The 20,625-nt window shown below is 34.1% G+C and overlaps 2 protein-coding genes across 4 annotated transcripts; both read left to right on the top strand.

Annotated features, from left to right (window-relative positions):
- The first annotated feature begins 16,270 nt into the window (after positions 1-16,270).
- LOC121225071 (zinc finger CCHC domain-containing protein 13-like) lies at positions 16,271-19,169 on the top strand. Of its 3 annotated transcripts, none has more exons than XM_041108894.1 (4): positions 16,271-16,406; positions 17,742-17,894; positions 17,977-18,137; positions 18,624-19,169. In XM_041108894.1, exons 3-4 carry the CDS (start codon positions 18,048-18,050, stop codon positions 19,101-19,103), a joined length of 570 nt encoding a protein of 189 aa, XP_040964828.1. In that variant the 5' UTR covers positions 16,271-16,406; positions 17,742-17,894; positions 17,977-18,047; the 3' UTR covers positions 19,104-19,169. The 3 variants fall into 3 exon arrangements, with proteins under 3 accessions (XP_040964828.1, XP_040964829.1, XP_040964830.1); XM_041108895.1 differs by having other exon boundaries at positions 16,292-16,406; positions 18,004-18,137; XM_041108896.1 differs by lacking the exon at positions 16,271-16,406 and having other exon boundaries at positions 18,624-18,779; positions 18,897-19,169.
- Positions 19,170-19,434: 265 nt separating this feature from the next.
- Positions 19,435-20,499, top strand: LOC121225072 (uncharacterized). Its single transcript, XM_041108897.1, has 2 exons — positions 19,435-19,682; positions 19,814-20,499. Exons 1-2 carry the CDS (start codon positions 19,680-19,682, stop codon positions 20,201-20,203), a joined length of 393 nt encoding a protein of 130 aa, XP_040964831.1. The 5' UTR covers positions 19,435-19,679; the 3' UTR covers positions 20,204-20,499.
- The last annotated feature ends 126 nt before the right edge of the window (positions 20,500-20,625 follow it).

The following is a 20,625-nucleotide window of genomic DNA, read 5'->3' as shown; positions in this document are numbered from 1 at the left end:
TACGGGCCTTAAATCAAGCCTACAGGACTCTAAAAATAGTTTGGGAACATTCTAGGATCAATTCGAAACAAATTAGAAATTTTAGAAAATCTTGAAACTAGGGGTCACATGGCCGTGTGACATAGCCCAAACCGTGTCGACATTCGAGTTTTGGACACAGGCCGTGTCCCAGCCTGTGTGTCTGCTTGTGTGGGTTTTCGAAATAGGGTCACACGGCCGTTTTGCTAGTTGTGTGCCAAACCGTGTGTGCATTTGATGTTGGGTCATATGACTGTGTCTCAGACCATGTGACACACGATCGAGTGGGGTGGCTGTATGTGGCACACGGCTATATGACAGCTAGTGTCCCAGGCCATATGCTTCATAGATTGCCCCTAAAACAAGCCATTTCAAACCCAATTCTAGCACACCAAGACACACCATTTCCACAAACATTCATATGACCAAAATACATTTTAAACACACTTAAAACATACCAATTCTATCAACTTATAAGACTAACCAATGTACCCAAAAAAAGGTACCACAATCACAAACCAAACATAATCCCATTCAACATCTTAAGATTATTCATTCTGCATAAATCAAACATACCAAACCATTTCATAAGCATACCATTCAATCATGATTTACGTACTTTAAAAAGGTCATACACAAGTGCAACATTACTTATTTATATCACCACTTGCACACAACCTCAACTAGGCATCCAACCACAATTAAACTCATCATAGCTTAAAACAACCAAGAAACCAAGATTACATTAAGCCCTATACATGCCATTTATAACAAAAAAAGCTACCAAAATGATCAACTGATAGTGTGACTATGCTTCGACGAGATTCCAACCGATTGAGCTTTCCAATGGTATACAAAACAAAGAAAAACAACTACATTAAGCAAATAGTGCTTGGTAAGCTAGCATAAAAGGGAACTTAAACTTACCGAATATAAAATGATTAAACCATTCAAACATTTCTCATTAGATCATATGAATATTTTTCTTTCCTATCCACATCACTTCACAAAGTTAGAAAATGTAACAATGTACATGTAATCCAACCAAATCATGAAACATATCACAACAAGCTTTCAATATATATTTCATTCTCCATATATTCAATTAACACTCTTTTCATTTCAAATACATATATAAAATTTTTTTCCTTTTCATCTTCTAAAAACTTAAATCATTCCATATACACACATAATAGATAAAATCTTTAATCACCTGTTAAACCAAATGAAACAATGACTTATAATGGCATAAAGCATTACCCATACACATATTTAAAACTTAATTCAACCTTTTATTCACATAATAAATTCAATCCATGAATTTAATACTCATAAGTTCTTATTCACATACCTAACCATAGAACTTTGATATAATGGCCATTCCCTTACTATCCTTTTCAATACCAAACATCTCAAAATAGATTGATACACTGCTCCAATCAAATAACTCATTATTGGCACCTAGTACCTGACAGATAATTTTGTAATGAAGTTTTGCGCCCAACGCTAGCCGGTCAAACTGACAAATATTATATATGTGTGCCCAACATTGGTCAGTGAAATAGACAATTATTATATATATGTGGTCAGCACTGGTCGGTAAAACTGACAAATTAATGTGTGCCCAGCACTGGTCAATGAAACCGACAAATATTATACATATGTGTGCCCAACATTGGTTGGTGAAACTGACAAATATTATATATGTGTGTGCCCGGCATTAGTCAGTGAAACTAACAAATATTATATATATGTGCCCAGCACTAGTCGGTAAAACCGACAATTATTATATATACCTTATACCTCAAGATACGTAATCATATAATCCTACTTCCATCATCTCATAATTTAACTCCTTACATTATCCATATTAATCAACTTCAATCTATTCAAACCAACAATACAACTCCATAAATATAACATTTCCATACAATTAGTTTAAGGCTACTTATTCATTCATCCATTATTAATCGTTCATTGTATTAATATATTTTTCATCATAATTCCGAGTCACTATTACATGTATACAATTGTTATATGTATATATAAATATTAAAGTTCATAAGTAAATATTAAATAGTTTGACTTAAAGCATTACGAACTTACCTCGACAAAAATAGTTGTAAAAACAAAACTAACGACTAATCCGACACATTAGTTTTTCCTTGGTTTAGATCCATTTGATTCATTTCTCAATCTAAATAATAATTTTCATTCAATTAAACCATTCAAATAACTTAATATAATTAATTCAACTTATAACCCTTATCAATAGGAAATTTACAAAATTACACCTAATATTTTACCTTTTATGCAATTTAGTCCCTAAACCTGAAACCTGCAATTTAACCACTTTTAATTAAAATTCATGCTAAACTATTCTCAATAGGTTCACAAAAAACCCATATTTTCCATCATTTCTCATTATTATCATTGAATTTTACTATTTTCTTAAATAACTTAACCAAATACTTATATTTAACTACCAACTTAAATAATCTATCAACCATATTCAAAAATACTTCAAACTCATTCATAAAAAGTCTCTAAACCTTTAATGGTTTAATGAATTGACCCCTGGGCTAGCTAAATTAAACTAAAATGGTACCAAAAACATAAAAATCATTAAAAACGAGACTCAAAAACATACCATCATATAAAATCATCATGGAAAAAAGCTTCCCCTTTCAAAAATGGTTTTCAATTTCCCAAATAGAAAATTGGAGAAGATGATGATTATTTTAACTTTTTTTATTACTTATTTATTAATTTACTAGTTTACCCTTTTAATAATTAACCTTATAATTAACAAAACATGTCCTTAATTTTCCACCACCCATCTATATGGTTTAATTACCATTTAAGCCCATTATTTTTCCTTTTCATATCTATTTGACCCATTTAACCAATAGAAATCAACTTTTGCAACTTTTACAATTTAGTTCTTTTCATTTAATTAACTATTTAAACGTTAAAATTTATTGACCAAATTTTAATATTACCCTAATAACACTCCGTAAATATTTTATAAAATATTTATGGGCTCGGTTCATAGAAATGAGGTCCCAATACCTCTTTTTCTAAAACCACTTGAATTTAGAGACTTTTCACTTGAACCTAATTATTCGTTCAAAAAACATAAATTATAAAATCAAAATTTATTATAACAATTGACTCGTAAATATTAAATAATAATATTTACGAACTCGCTTGTTGGATCTATGGCCCCAAAATCACTGTTTTCAACACTATTATAAAATGAGTTGATACAACTTATATGACAATCATTTGCTAAAGAGTTTCACCAAAATGTCAAAGGGGGGATTGTTTGAAACTTTAAATATATGTTCATTTCAACTATTACATGACATATTCAAACATCAGTAGAGACAATAGGTTGGAATAGTTAAAGTGTATCTTGATTGGTTGACATTTGTGTCATGTGTTATTTTTTTAATGTATCTAGACAACAAATGATCGGTGACTCATTCTACAAATGGAACTGATTATATTGGGGATTTTATTTTTATCCTTAGTCCAAATTTTGAAGAGAAAGAAGTATTTTTAAATAGCTTGCAACCTTATTCTTATCTCTTAAGCCTTTGACCATTTTTTTTTATTTTAAGCTAAAATCAAATTTAAAATTTCTTACGGTTGAAGGCTTGGATTTGAAATCCAAATGAGGAGATAATTGAATTTTTTTTAAATGTCAATTTATTTGATTTTTTAATTGAGAAGCCGATAGAACTTGGCCTATAAATAGGCAGATGTGCTTCACTTAGAGGTGTGTCTGTCGAGTGTTATGGGAGTTTTTTTTTGTGTGTGTGTGGGGAGTATTTGCTTAAGCCGAATCTGTGTGCTTGCAGTCTAGTTCTAGGCTTTTCTTGGAAAGAAAAACTTTATTGTAAATGAGGACTTTGAGTGAGTAGTTATAACAGTTGGGGTTTATTTTTAGAGTTGAGATTATCCAATACTGCAAATGTAGATTAGGCTTTAACCAATAGGTGATCTGAATCAATTGTTGAATAAAAACATTCACTAAGCTAGGTTGCATAGAGTAGGATTGTTGAATTCGAACTGAGGTAACAAATATTGTATCTTGATCATGTTGGAAAAATCAGTTTGAAAAATAATTTAATAGTACACAATGGAATTTTAAAACCTTCTTTCAAGATCGACTAGTTTTGACGTTTATAACAATAAACCTATTTACTTGGACTGTACTTGTGTCTCATACGAGGTGAGTTAAACCGATTCCAACTTTCAACCACTTGATCTTCTCCATTATCCTCGACTTGGTTTGCTAGAGTGTGAGCTCTATACGTAAATCAATGAAAACTATATAGTGAAACTATAAAGGCGCTAGTAACCAAACATAAATTCTTGTCAAAATAAATTTTATTTAGGAAAATAATCTTTCTATATTTAGATAGAATATCAACGTATGTAAAGTGTATTTTTTTTACCTAGCCCTTACTCTTTATTGATGAGAGAATAACAAGTGTTTCAATCAAACAAGTATTAACCAAATAAAATTTTTTAAATAAAAAAATACAACTCCTACTAGGAGAATACCATAGAGGCGGTGGCAACCTTATTCTCGGACAAGGGTTTGCTATCCCTTGCTATTAAATCCAGCGTGTTGGTCCTCATCATGTATTAGGTCAATTATATGTGCTATCTAGTCTTTAAATCTGTTACACCCTATACCCGAACCGATCGCCGAGTTTGGGTACCAAGTATCACAATTAGCCTGAGTTACTTATAACAATTCTAAATTAATTTATTTACAACTTAGATAACGCCAGAATTAAATCATATTTATCATATGACTTTTCTCTAAGTTCTTTAAATTTCAACAGCTTTTGAAATATAACTACAAATAAACTTTCTACAATTAACTAAGGTTCTTAGAATCAATTTGCTATATTGAGCATGCATATGTTTATATATGTACAATGAATTGGAATTTAAAACTTTACTAAAACTTTTCTTATTTGAACACTAAGTGATAGCCTCTAAGGGTGCCCTTCTATATGCATGATACAACTATGACGCCATTCGCGTAGACTTGACGGTGTCTGGCTTGGTCCCTCCACACGATCCTTGAGTCATCCCTTGATCTTACATTCAAGGTAAATTACATGTAAGTTCTCCAATGACTTTGAAGTTCAAGAAATAAATAACTAATGCATATAATTAAACTCCTTGTATATCATAGGAGGTTTTGCAGTTTGACTGGTGCAAATGGCGCCCATGCGCTCTTCTTGAATGAATCATTGGCAGATAATATCGGGCTGATCTAGTTGTAATAGAGATCTTTCTGACAACCCTTTTTTGATACTAGACCCTGACTAGCTTCATCTTAGACTTCCATTTTACCTTCCTGGTTCGACTCATCAAAAGATAACCATATATGCAAACATGTAGATTAACGACTACTATTGGTAGAATTGTAAATATCTCGCCACAACGATGGATTCTTATCTTGAACTCTTCATTCCACGTCAAACTTAAAATATAGACACACCATATTATTTCGACAATTTCTTTCTTACAACTTAGCTTGTGTACACTCTTCCCTTTAGGAAGACCCATTTATTGATATCCTTATTTATGGTCCCTTGAATATATGGTTTCGTTGATAGTTAAGCACCCATTTTTCCCTTATGTACTTGTACTTGTACTTGTACTTGTAAGATAGCCACATAGCATTTTACCACTTCAGACGATATGACAAGATATTCCCAACAATAGATAGCCCCTAGTGGACTATCCCACCCTTATTAGCTATATCCAACTACAATTTTCTATAGGGTTAACCCAACCCATCGCGCAACCTGACGATCAAAACCTTGTCTTAACTCATTTTTAAACTTAAAAATACAAATATTTCTTACCCTAAAACACATTTAATCCTATTCTTAACCTTATATTCTCTCAAAACCTCTGAAACCATAAAACCCTTGCTCTTTTTTCTCCTTATTTTTCTGCAAAATTTCTTTTCTTTCCTCGTGATTTTTACCCTGTGCAAGTTAACAAACTCTACATTAGAAAAGAAATTTACAACAAAGCTTTCATGAAGAATCAAGAACGTCTAAACCCGAACCATTGGTGGTTGCAAACCCGTCAACTTTCCAAACCCAAACGTCGAAAAATTCTTTTTAGAACTTCAGGGAAAGATGTTTATACAAAAATGAGGGTTTGAGCTATCGATGATTCTATGTAGGGAAATATGGACATGGGTTCAATACCATAGGTGGGAATGCTTTTGTGTATCCTCTAAAGACTCTGTTGTGGTCCAGTAGTACAAGAATTCTATGCATCACTTGGGGATCAAGAGTCTAGTAGGCTAGAGGGTGCCGCATGAGAAACCATACCAGTACGGTGGAAGGAAGTACTTGTCACCTTTAGAGCGATTTGTTAATTTTATAATGCTCTATATTATAAATCTAATTTTGTGGAAGAAAGTGATTTAAAATATTTTAGAGATATTAATATGGATAATATTATAAACTATTTAACATAGGGTAGAGGTGAATGGAAACATCAACTTGGTACTGATATCCCCACGTCCTTTAATCAAGCAATTATGTTTCCTATTGCAAAGATGTGGTGGGTACCATTTTTATGCACTCGAATTGCTCATGCTTTGAATGTTTTTAATGTCAATAATTTTCGAGCAATCTTGTTATATGCTACTTTACAAAAGAAATAGGTATGCATTGGGACATGGATTTATCATTATATGAAGCGATGCATTAGTGGCCAAAAAGTCGAGGTTTTCGTCCCCCACTTAATGATGGCTTTGTGAAAAAAAGTCAGAATTCCAATGACAACCACTTAGCAATTCATGAAGCCATCCAAGAGTATTATATGAGATTCATTATATAAGCAATATACGGAGCTTCAATAAAAGCAAAGAAGAGGTTGGAACAAATGTAAAAAAAAATGGACGTCCTGACTTCACTCAAATGAAAAGTAAAACTGACATCTCAAAAAGAAATTGGCGAGAGCAACATTCCACAAATAGAATGGATTATAAGATGGATGCATGAAACGAACTCAGTTCTTCAAGAATTCATACGACAGAACAATATGAGAATACCAAACTATCTGCCAGACATGTTTGGTTCGATGCATTCCCATCATGAAGTAGAAGAGTAAGGAAGTGAGGAAAGGGAAGATAGTGAAGAAGATGAAGGTGAAGAAGAAGGGGATGAGTTAGATTCTCAAGAGATGGAGGATGATTAACCAAACTTTTAACTTTAATTTTGGGATTATAATTAATTTGGATAATTTTTATTTTATTTCTTTAGAAGTAGGATTAACAATAGAGCTATATATATATTTCAAATTTTCTATGAAGGAAGCACGACACTTACGAGCTTTTAACGAACAAGGAAGGAAGGACCCACCATTAGACTACAGTAATTTCACGATCAATCGGGTAATTTATTTCCTTATCTATTTAGGGTTGCACATTAGAGAAGATGTGTTATTTAAAGTGTGGAGGGTAACATAGGAATTTTTTTATATTTTTATTTTTCTTGTCAAGGTGTGCTTGAGCTTGTAGAAATACAAGTGATTGGTTAGGAGCATGTATATAGGTTAATTGTGTTTACTATAAATTTGGCATGATAGTGAATGATCTTCAATTGTCAAATTTTATACTAATAAGTTCTATATATTACATTGTAAATAAGCATTAAGTAACTGAATATACCAAATGACATAGAAAATATAGGGAAACGAGCATGCTAGTATGAATGATAAATTTTTAAATTTGTGATGGCTTAATTGATTAAATTTGTGAATATTGAAATACCTAGGGAAAAAGCGCAATATTTAGTCAATCAAGCATATTTTACTTCAGTTATACCGATGAGGCACAGAGCACAATATTTACTTCGAATTTTCTAATGAAGCACTGGATGTCAGATTGGTGTGTTGGTTAGATGTTCTGCATATCCGATCTTAAGTTTGTGTTTGATTAATAGGGATTTTAAAACATGAATTGGTGACATGAAATGTGGGTTAAAATTATATGTTATGTATATATATGCATTGTGACAAATGAAAGCAAGTGAAAAACCATGTGAACTAGTTTATACAAGCCTAGAGGATCGATCTGGATATGAATGAATCAACATATTCGAGAAATAATGAGATAATGGAATGAACAATTGGTAAGTTCTGAAATGAATGTGGAAAAGGCTTGTTATTTGGAAGCATAGAATTATATTTTCATATGAATTGTCAAATGAGATTGTGCATAAATTTAGTATGTGAGACATGAAATGGTTGAAATTAGATTATGTAACGATTGTATATATACATGTTAATATTATCATTTTATTGATTTGAATCATGAAAGTACCAATTAGCTTTATCGCTCAGTGTACGATTTGTTTATTCTGTCCGTAGGTATCAGCAGATCTCGAAGTCTCGAGAAGTGAAGTAGCATTTAGATCGTAGCTCTTGAATCAGCAATGTTTGTTCAGTTTCTTATGTTCTTAATATATGACATGTACCAAAGGTCGAGTTAGTTTTATACTATAAATGGTCATTTTTGGATATTTAAATTGGCAGATGTCAATTTGAATTTAAGTATATGAATTGTTAAAGTGTTCTTGTAGATAGTATAAGGTTTAAATGGTTGAGTTATGAAAATGGCCATATGTGTTAAGTTGGTTTTAAGTTGTGAATTGTCAAATTGGTATTTTGGTTGGTAAATTTTACTTTGAATGATGACATATGAATTGTTTAAAGTATGTAGGATGCTTAAATGGATTAGATATGCAATTGGTCAATTGTGTTCGGTTGTTGTGAATTGAATTTTAAAGGTTATTGTAAAAACAATATATCATGTTGCGGCAACATGCCTTCAACATCGCGATGGTGAAATCGACAAGGAGTGGCATCGCAACCACAAATCTCCAATGTTGCAACGACACTCACTAATTTCTCAAAGTCGTGACATGATACCCTTAACGTCGTGGTGCCAACATGATAACTTTGAGAATGTTGCATTTTAGTCCTCAAACAACTTCGATTTATCGAAAAAGCTTTTGTAAGCTCGCTTAAATTCTAGATTTGATTATATAGCATATTGTAATTATGTATTGAGCTTAATAGTATGTATAAATGTTTAATTGTTTTGAAAATGATATCGTAGTTGCTTCGGCAACAAATGTGACATCTTGTATCTAGGAACCGACAATCAGGTCAGGTAAGGGGTGTTACAAATGTAAGCAAATATCGGCTCATTGATTATCTAATGTTTAAATAATATTAAGTTGCATTATATGGTCGGATCATAATGCGATAAGATAACTTATATTAGTAGATAATCTAAACAGTTTGTAGTCTAATCAAAATTGAACAAATCGATTGAAAGATTATTATGTCGTCTATCAAGTCCAATTGGGAAGATACCTTGTCTTGGGTATCAGATCAAATGACTCTGAGAAGATAGATACATCGATTTGATTGTCTGGACTAACAATACATCGGATAGTATTCAAGTTGAATTTATCTCAAATCCATTTATGGATTTATTCACTTGTGAATTTTATAGTGTGGTATACCTTAATTCTAAGTGGATAATGGACTATGTAAATGTGACTCATATACTTTAATGTATTAAAAGCTTGAGTTAAAACAGATAAGGAACCAAAAGCTAGTACGTTGGGTATACAACTTCTGCATGATGTAGCATCATTCCACAATAATGAAATCATAGCCTTATAAGGGTAAATGATATTCACTCATTGACATTACATATTGTTGAAAAAAGAACGTAGCTATGAGTCATTTGTCATAAGACAAAGAATTTAATTTCTATATGTTAGTAATTAATTTTTTCATATCAAAAGAGATAATAGATACCATGAGATAAAATAGGATTACATTGGGAGAACTAATTTTATCCCAAAGAAATTAATGGTATCCTATGAAAGTAGCACACTCATGACAAGTTCATTGGAGAGCATTTATTTAGTTTTTGTAATGGTATATAATAAGGGAGAGTTTAGTCATAATATTATAGTGGAATGACTCCATGATTAAATAATATTGTAATTAATGTGCGAAGAGTCGAAACTTAATTACAAATTATTTGAGCCTTAATTATATATGTTCAATTGATCCTTCCGCTAGCTCGAGATAACAAAATGAATTGCATGTAAAATTGATAATTGTGGAATAAATGAAAATGATAAATAAAGATAAATGGACTACATGTATTACTAACCGCAGTGAGTGTGTTGTCTCACTAAGTACAAAAGATGACTTATAGTTTAATTTAATTTTTTTGAATTATTATTTAATTGATTGTAATTAAATAATTCAAGTTCGAAGTAAGAATTAAATCAATTAGTTATCATAGACTTATTGAATGAGGTAATTAAACTTATTTTCTCATAGATTCTAATACGATAAAGTTGGAATAGTTATTTTAATAGAATTAGAATTGGGTTGAGAAAAAAATTAATTGAGAAATTAATTTAATTAAATAATTAAATATTTCAAAAATAAAAAATAATTATTAAGTTGAATAAATTATAAGTGTTGAAAAAAGATAATTGTATCCAATATGCAAAACGGACTCAAAAGCCCATCCTATGTTAGGTGGGCAATAAAATGCCGCCACCCCTAAATTTTCAATTAAGATATTATTATTTAATTAACTGTTGTTTGAGCAAAACTCTTATAACATTTCTCTGTAAATAGATACAATGAGCTAATTTAATTACACAAATTATTAAGTACCGTTATTCTGTAAATAATGAGAATTTAATTTTAGAATAAAATTTATTTCTCGGAAAAACTCACTCTGACAACTCTTAGCTGTTTTTTTTTTCTTTCAAAGTCCTAGTCAAATTTGATCATACAAATTCCATTCAAGCACTGCTGCTGGTTAGACCTTGTTCTAATCTTTATAACATGTGCGCCCATTTGCGTATCCAACAAGATCAATATATATATACTATCTATTTGCTCATAATATTTATGAGTTTTAAGTAATTTTTAAATTTTGAAAGAGTTTAAGTAATTTTTTAAAATTTATTATTAAAGTTTTTATATCTTTTAATTTTATGAATTTGAAAAAAAATATTATTTTTAATAAAAAATTAAAAATTAAATTGAATAAATATGTAATAATTAAAGAGTAAATTTATTATTAAATTTTATAATTTTAATTAAGAAATTGCTTTTTAGGTTAATTTATCCAATTTTAATTGTTTTGTTAAGTTGAAAGGAAAAAGTATAATCCAGTTTTAGTATACCATGTTTCGTGTACTTTTTACCTGCGAGTAACCAATAATTTTAATTGTTTTGCATTCCCTAATAATTGTCATGACAAACAGAGATATGGCAGAAACGCCAAACTTGAGATGGAAGAGCACGACTCGGCTTTAAGCAGGAGAGACAACGAGGAAGCCAAACAAGACCTAAGCTTGAAGATTGTCAAGAAGGCACTGTTAGTGAAAGCGACGATGTTTAAATTCAAGGAATCGATTCCGTTTCAGTCGATCGAGACGTCGTCTCTGCTGTAGATTTGGCGTCCTTGTTAGGAGTAACAGTTTCTGTTATTAGTTAGTAAGTTGTTAAGTTTTCGGTTAGTAGTTACTGGTGAGGTTGCATGTACTGCATGCATTAAATACCCCTTGTAATCAGCATTATGACATATGAATGAAGAATGATTTCATTAAGTTGTTGAAAGTTTAGCATGGTATCAAGAGCCAAATTTTTTTTCTCATCAAATAGTTTTGTTGTTTTTTTGTTTTCTCATGGAGCCAAGTGCAGATACTCCGCATAATTCTTCAAATATTGGTGGAGCAACTCAGTCGCAGGATCTTGGCGTTGGTGGATCTTCAACCGTTCAATATTTTACCAAGCATGACACGGTCAAACTTGCAGACCATAATTTCTTGCTGTGGAAACATCAGTTGTTGCTGATTCTTGAAGGATATGGGCTTGAAGGCTTTGTTTTGGGCACGGTTTCTGTTCCTCCTGCTGGTCTTGTAGAGGCTGATGGTCGTGTTGTTGATAATCCTCGTTTTCTTGTTCATAAGAAACAGGATAAGTTTCTTGCTGCTTGGCTTGTTTCGACTGTCACGGACGAGGTTTTGGTTCATCTAACTGCAGCTAAAACGAGTCTTGATATTTGGAACACCATTGAAAGAAGGTTTGGCGCTACGTCGAATATTAAGATCTCGAGTATGCGTCATGCATTATACTCGATCAAGAAAGGTAGTTTAAATGTAAAAGAATATTTGCATAAGGTTAAGACTCTTACTGATAGCTTAACAGCTGTTGGCAGTGATGTTACGGAAAAAGAGCAAGTTAGTGTTATTCTGTCTGGGCTTCCCATTGAATATGAGTCTATTCGTGTTTTTGCGTCTGCGGCTTCAGTTTCGTTGGACTTGCTGACTGATATGCTTCTTGATTTTGAGGCTAGACAGTTGGCTGTTTTGTCAGAAACTCCTTTGCAGGCAAACTTAACTAAATATCAAGATGATGCAGATAGTTCGAAACCTTCTTATGCTCAGGACTCAAAACAAGGTTTTCGTGGTTCGACTCGCAGTTGGTCGCGTGGCAGAACTAGAGGCACTGGTCGAGGATGGTCTCGTTCTAGACCACAGTGTCAACTTTGTGGTAAGGTTGGTCATATTGTACAAAATTGTTATCATCGATTTGATGAGAATTATTTTGGACAAAACCCTTCAGTCAATTTTCATCAAGTGCACGAGTTTGCTCCTTCCTCCACGGCTTGCTCTTCTGTACTTAATTGTTCTGGTTCGTGCTCTCGACTGTCAACTTCATCGTCATCATCAGCTGATCAAACCTGGTATCCAGATTCTGGTGCAACAAATCATGTTACACCTGACAGATCCGCTCTTATGTCAGTGACTCCTTATACAGGTGCAGGTCAGGTTGTTATGGGCAATGGTAAGTCAGCACCTATCGCTAATATAGGATCTTCTAATATTCTGGCTGGCTCTAGGCTTCTTCATCTTCAGCATGTGTTACATGTTCCTACAGTGTGCAAAAATTTGTTATCTGTGGGACAGTTTGCAAAAGATAACGGTGTCTTTTTGAGTTTCATCCTTTTCTCTGTTTTGTGAAGGACATTCAGACAGGGAAGATCCTTCTCGAGGGCCACATGCATGAAGGTCTCTACCGTTTTCAGCTGTCCAAGTCTACTCTCGATAATACAAGTTTTCTTTCGAAGCCTAGTTCGTGCTCAATAAACAGTACCCAACTTTCCTCTGCAGTTTTATGGCACAATAGACTTGGACATCCGTGCTCTAATGTCTTGTCTCAAGTGTTAAAATCTTGTAAAATCTCGTTTGTACAAAATAGTTTACCTACTATATGTACGGCCTGCCAAATGGGCAAGGCTCAAAAGCTTCCTTTTCCTGCTTCCACTACAGTGTACAAGATTCCTTTTGAGCTTGTAGTTTCTGATGTATGGGGGCCAGCTCATGTGCCTTCCAATGGGTTTTGCTATTACGTGTCCTTTGTTGACATGTACAGTAGATATACTTGGATCTACTTTCTTAAAAATAAATCTGAGGTTGCTTCTTGTTTTGCTAATTTTCATCAGATGGTAAAAACTCAATTTGGTTGTTCTATCAAGATGTTCCAAACAGATGGTGGGGGAGAATATCGTGTTTTGACAAAAGAGTTTTCTCGACTGGGTATTCAACATAGGGTTACTTGTCCATACACCTCCGAGCAGAACGGAGTGGCTGAAAGGAAGCATAGACAAATTGTTGATATGGGATTATCTCTTCTAGCTCAATCTGGTGTACCATTGAAGTTCTGGTATTATGCTTTTGCACATGCTGTTTATTTAGTAAATAGACTGCCTACCTTAGTTTTACATCAAATGAGTCCGTATGAGAAACTTCATGGTAACAAACCTGACTATACTACTCTTCGGGTGTTTGGTTGTGCTTGCTATCCTGATTTGAGACCTTTCAGCAATACAAGCTACAGTACAGGTCAAAAGTTTGTGTTTTTCTTGGGAGTACCCCGAATATAAAAGGGTTTCGGTGTCTTGTTGATGATGGTAGGGTGTATCTTTCTCGGCACGTTCGGTTTGATGAGGAAAGATTTCCGTTCCATGGTGGTTTTTGTTCAAAGTTCCACAACAATGTCATGAAGGACTCTTGTAAACAGCAGACCATGCTCCCTATTATTATGCGTCATACTTTTCCTGAAACAGGTTTAACACAAGCAGACACACGATTGGTTAGGACATCTCCAATGGCATGTTCTTCAGTTCCATCACATCATACTCCTCCTTGTTCCAGCTCGTTAGGTGGTATCTCTCTTCCAACAGAGGTTTCTCCATTATGTGGTCCAAATGAGTGTCAGTCAGAAATTTCGTTGACACATGGACAGAGTGAATGTCAAGTTGAAGCTCCTTTGAATGTTAATATGCACCCCATGCAGACCCGTTCAAAGAATGGAATTTTTAAACCGAAAGTTTTAGCTTTGGTATTGGCTGAAAAGGAGCCTTTGACGATAAGTGAGGCGTTTCAAAGCCCGGCATGGACAGACGCTGCTAAAGCGGAATATGATGCTTTGCTAGCTAACCAAACCTGGGATCTCGTGCCACTACCTAAAGGACGACGAGCCGTTGGTTGTAAATGGATTTTTAAACTGAAGAAACATGCAGACGGGTCTATTGCTCGATATAAGGGTAGGCTCGTGGTTAAGGGCTACTTGTAGGAAGCTGGTATCGACTTTCAAGAAACATTCAGCCCGGTTGTTAAACCAACTACAATTCGGGTTGTACTTGCCTTAGCTATGTCGTCTAACTGGCCACTTCGACAGGTAGACATAAATAATGCCTTTTTGAATGGCGAGTTGAGTGAAGATATCTACATGGTGCAGCCCCCGGGGTTCGAAAAGCGAGGGGCAAATGGTGAGCAGCTAGTTTGCAAGCTTCGGAAAGCCTTGTACGGTCTCAAACAAGCACCACGGGCGTGGTTCAATAAGTTGCGTGAATTCCTGGTGTCCATGAAGTTTGAAGTTTCCAAAGCCGATAATTCTCTGTTCATTTTTCAAACCAAGTCCCAGTTGATTTATGTGTTGATATATGTCGATGACATTATCATTACTGGGAATGATACTGTGTTCATAGGTGATTTTGTTACTCAATTAAATGCCAGGTTTTCGTTAAAAGATCTGGGGAAGCTAAGTTACTTTCTTGGAGTCGAAGTCAAGTACACTACACAAGGGCTGTTACTCACACAAAGAAAATACATTCTGGATCTTCTTCAACGTGCATCTATGGAGAAGTCAAATAGTTTACCTACACCAATGGTCACCACCGGTCATCTTTCTGCTAATACTGGGAGTCCTGTTGAAGATGAAAGTCATTATCGAAGTATCGTTGGTGCTTTGCAATATGTGGTAATTACTAGACCCGACATAGCGTATGCTGTTAACAAAGTTTGTCAATTTATGCATAAACCTTCGGATTTGCATTTCAAAGCTGTGAAAAGAATCTTAAGATATCTACAAGGCACACTGAATTATGGGTTGAAGTTTGTTCGTTCGTCGAAGTTTTTACTTGAAGGATACTCGGATGCTAGTTGGGGTTCGGATGTAGATGATCGATGGTCCACTTCAGGATTCTGTGTGTTTCTTGGAGGGAACCCGATCTCCTGGAGCTCAAGGAAGCAACAAGTGATCTCTAGGTCAACAGCAGAGGCAGAATATAGAAGTGTTGCTCATCTCGCTGCAGAATTGGTTTGGATTCGGTCATTACTGACTGAGTTGCATGTTCCAGTTCCAAGGAAAGCATTGATATGGTGTGATAGTTCAGCTGCTGTTGCAGTAGCAGGAAACCCGGTTTTATATTCAAAATTCAAGCACGTAGAGATGGATTTGTTTTTTGTTAGAGAAAAAGTTGCAGATGGTGTACTTCAAGTTGGCCATGTTTCGGGATCAGACCAAATTGCTGATGTTTTGACAAAACCTTTGCCAGTGGGAATTTTCACTAAGTTTCGAGATCTACTTTGTGTTACTGATACAAGTCAAGAAGCTTTTGATGAGAAGAAGAATTGATAAGTAAGGGGCATGTTAGGAGTAACAGTTTCTGTTATTAGTTAGTAAGTTGTTAAGTTTTCGGTTAGTAGTTACTGGTGAGGTTGCATGTACTGCATGCATTAAATAGCCCTTGTAATCAGTATTATGACATATGAATGAAGAATGATTTAATTAAGTTGTTGAAAGTTTAGCAGTCCTCGTCTTCTCATGGGGGATCCATTGTAGCTGGTACCAGTGGCGGCGAAGAGGCGGCTTTGGATTTGGAAAGTAAGAAGATTGTTAAAAGGAAACAGAAGAAAACGAAAATTGAAAAGGTTAAAATTTTGTTATTCTTATTTCTAATTTTTAATCGAGTGTTCTGCTTTTAAAATTAGTAGCTGAAATTAATTTGAAAGAAAAATTCTTACTGCAAATAGTTGGTGAGATGATGGAGGTAAAGAATCATAATTTTGTTGAACTTATCATATACTTCGAGATGATGTGAATTAGATTAGTAATTAAGATGGCTTATGATAACAGTTTCAACTTGCAACTTAAGACTGTGAGGGGTCGTCATTGTTGGCTTTGCTATGACGTTTTGAATCCAGCTGCTCCCATTCTGTTCTTTGTTCAAAAGTATGATATTAAATGAATCGTTGTACTAATGTTATTGCGTATATTGTTTTCTGTTTGCTAGATTAATAAGTCTTTTCTTTTTGTCTCCTTCTTTGGTTCATAGTTCAGGGCATTCTTTCACAATAAAACTTGACTTTTTTCTTTCGGATAAATCTCAAAATCACACATAAATTTTGATCCAATTTGCAAGGTAACATGTGAACTTTGATTTTATGCAATTGCACACATCAAACTTTAATTTTAAACTTTGATTATGATCTAATCATGCACATACAGGAAAACAGATATAAGCAAAGTAAAATGATTTCAAGTATCCCATTAAACAAAATCAAAGTTCATGTTCACATTGCATATTGAATCAAAGTTCATGTATAATTTTATTATTTATCCCTTCTTTCCTGCAAACTTCTAGTAGAAACTGGCTTTTTGTTTTTTCAGTTTTTCATTGTTTTTGATAGAATGCCTGCTATTACATCTTTTCCTTTTTTTCTGGAAGGGGGGGGGGTGATGTCCAAATATTTTGTGGAAATTCATGTTGAAGGACCTGCAAGACAAGGTCAAGGGCACTCGCATTGGTGCTCCAATGCTCTTTCCAACACTCAAGTCAATATCTGATAGATGGTAGAGATATCAAGTAAAATGAGAGAATGAAAGAAGAGTAGAGAGAGGGAGAGATCTTACCTTCTTAGAGACCATTCACCATTAATATAGGGCACCATATTAATACTATCGTAGGTAATTTAAGGGCATAATTGTTTAATTTTCTGACTAACTCGTGGAAAAAGAATCATAATTTTGTTGAACTTTATAATTCCAAAATGCTACTTTGGTATGTTGGTATGAAGTTTGGTTGGTAAAATTGGCTTGGCTTATTAGCTATTGACACTACTTTCGTTGCTGTAATAGTTTTCATTAGAGCTGATTATGTGTTGTTCTTGTTGAAATGGATTCAGTCTTGCAGCATGTAGTATGGGTATTTTTTAATTTGAAATCTGCAACTTATGAGAATTTTTTTTTTTTGGTTATTGCACCAGATCACCATTACAGAGAATGGAGAAAAAGCTGAGATGATAGAGAAAGCTCAGAAAGTTGAGGAGGCTATGATGGCTAAGGCAGCAGAAGCTATCGAATCTCTTGACCCAAATACTGTAGACATATCTGACAATCTTGTGTTCTGAAAGCTTCTTGTAAGTTTTGTTTTGAACTGTGGTTTAGAAGAAAACTATAATGGCATGGTTTTTAGTACCTCTTTGATATTTATTCTATCAGCGGGTCTGAGGTACTTTGATCCTCCAGACGGTGGTTGGGAAACATGCTATAATTGTGGTGAAGAAGGGCATATGGCAGTGAACTGGAAATCCGCTTTGAACTGGAAGAAACCATGCTTTGTGTGTGGGAGTTTGGATCATGGTGCTAGACAGTGCTCAAAGGTATGAAACAAGCACTGATGCAAAACTAAATGGCTTTCTTATCTTGAAGTCAATGACTTTTTTGAATTGTTCTGTGCCCTTTTCGGGGTTGGAAATGGGTAGGCTTTTTTCTCATAGGTGGCAAATGCATATATTAAAAGTTACCATACTGAAAAAGGGTTAGCCATGCATCTTTATTACTTATTTGAAAGTAATTTTTGTTGCCTTTGTACAAATAGATTCTTGAACCACTGTTGATATAATGATAATACCTTTTGGTGTTTGAGAGGATTGATAAGTCTCTCTTGGTGTCAGGTAGGCTTTAATTCTAATGATAAACAGACATGTCATTTACCTATTACATATTTGTGGTTTTCCTCTATTTATTTCACTTTCACATAGAAGTTGGAAAGTAATCCTACTAGTGATTGTTAATAGCATTTTTAGAAAAAAATTAACTTGTGTTATTATTATTTTTACATGCTTATAACTTTAATTTCTTTATAGAATTGCTTCATCTGCAAAAAATGTGGTCACCACGTCAAAGATTGTCCAGACAAATACAAGAGTAGCTCTAACCCTGGTAATATTTGTTTAAGATGTGGAGTTTCTGGGTATGACATGTTTTCATGCAGGAATGACTATTCTCAGGATGATATCAAGGTTTCTTCATGTTCCCTAGTATTCTTAATTATTGTCTTTTCCATTGCTGTTGCTTTAAGCTCTGTTATGGTTTTTGTTCTCTTAACTGTATTACTTATGTTTTTCCTCCCAAATCAGGAAATACAGTGTTATATCTGCAAGAGTTTTGGCCATATATGTTGTATTAACTTTGTTGATACCAGTCCAAGAGAAGTTTCCTGTTACAGATGTGGCCAACTTGGTCATACTGGTTTGGTGAGTTTCACACGATATGCTCATATTTTATTATTAGAATTAATAGGACATATCGGTTCTGTAGCTGGAAAGGTTGTTTTATGTCAGTGAACTTATTTTCAGCATTGTGGTGTTTGATTCTTAATGTCCTCTGATATTTTCCTGTTGTCCTTTTTTTTTTAAAAAAAAGAAATATTATCTGATCTATTGCTTCATTTGTTCAGTTATTTATCATTTCCATTATTTTTTTTCAACGATTTGGTTCAGTGTTCGTGTGATTCCTTTTAGTTTCCAAAAGGTTTAAAAATCTCTTTTACCTCTGTTCATTCATACGAATCCGTTTCTCTTCACAATCTAGTTGGATTGAGTATTACTTTGAAATTTACCTATTTGCTAACATCATCGATGAGCACTTTGGTGCGGAATAGCATTTTTATGTAGTCATGTGGTGGGTCACTTGGAGAAACTAAGGAAACCACTGACAATCGGTCACCTAGCTTGTGCTACAAGTGTGGTGAAGGAGGGGACTTTGCACATGAATGCACTACTGGTACTGCATCATCTAGTTTATACTACAAGTGTGGAGGAGGACACTTTGCACGACAATGCACCACTGGTACTGCAGCATCTAGCTTATGCTACAAGTGTGGAGAAGGAGAACACTTTGCTCATGAATGCAGTTCCGCTATGGTAAATTTCAGTCTATTGTAGTTCTCAGAATCAATTGTCATCCCATTGTTTATTTATGTACTCTTTTTAATATGCAGAACAATAGTTCCGCTTGATATATTATCAACAAACACTACGTCATTGCAAAACAGGTTGGTAAAAGAAATCGTGAGTCATCTACTCCAAATCTAAGATCTCGTTTAGAAAATAAAGATCTCTTGGGATACAAGTCTGCACCTCATGATAATGGCAAGAGCCGCTGCAAAAGGAAAAAAATCCAGTTTGAAGAAAAAGGCTTCAATACACCACGAAAAGAAAAGAAAAGAGGTGGTTGGATTACAGAGGATCCTGGTGATTTCTCCTATAGGAAGTCCACAAGGAACCATTGGAATTCTCCCTCGACACCATCTAATCAGGGATGTTACAATGGTCATATATTAGGTTCTCAATCGTCTAAACCAAAGAATTTTCATAGATTCTCTGCATCAAGATTCAGCAATTTAGGCAATGATGAGCCGAGGAGGACTTACAATTGGTGGTAGGATATCATTTCTGTCTTTGTTTCTCTCTTCTTTCTGCTCATGTGGCTTCATTTAGATATGATAGAATCACATGCAATACTTTTGGACATAAAAATAGATCACATTTTCTTGCTCAGTTTTTAACTGGAGTAAAAATACTGAGATGACAGAATTGGTACCATCTTTTATTAGTAGTTGTGTAACAAAATCTACATCCAATGTCTATACATTATTGTGACCAAAATAAAATATTCCTAGACCCATTATGCAGAGGTTGAATAAAAAAGAAACAAAATCCCTGTAGTTAGCCTGTTGTAAAAAATGCCCTATGTTAGCAAAAAAAAGCCGTCGTTGCCCTCATTGAATGATGGATATGATAGGATTGTTTCATGGTAGGCTATCTTATTATGATTCTTGTTGGCAACTTTTGGCTCCACTTTGGC

Source organism: Gossypium hirsutum, chromosome D13 (genome assembly GCF_007990345.1).
Source record: "Gossypium hirsutum isolate 1008001.06 chromosome D13, Gossypium_hirsutum_v2.1, whole genome shotgun sequence".
In the NCBI taxonomy this organism is placed as follows: Eukaryota; Viridiplantae; Streptophyta; class Magnoliopsida; order Malvales; family Malvaceae; genus Gossypium; species Gossypium hirsutum.
This window is presented reverse-complemented; position numbering and strand designations above follow the sequence as displayed.

Bases quoted from the DNA above. Each gene is read 5' to 3' on its own strand.
- LOC121225071 (XM_041108894.1), top strand. From the start codon at position 18,048: ATGGCAGTGAACTGGAAATCCGCTTTGAACTGGAAGAAACCATGCTTT. The intron at 18,138-18,623 runs GTATGAAACAAG...ATTTCTTTATAG, and splicing joins GTGCTAGACAGTGCTCAAAG to AATTGCTTCATCTGCAAAAA.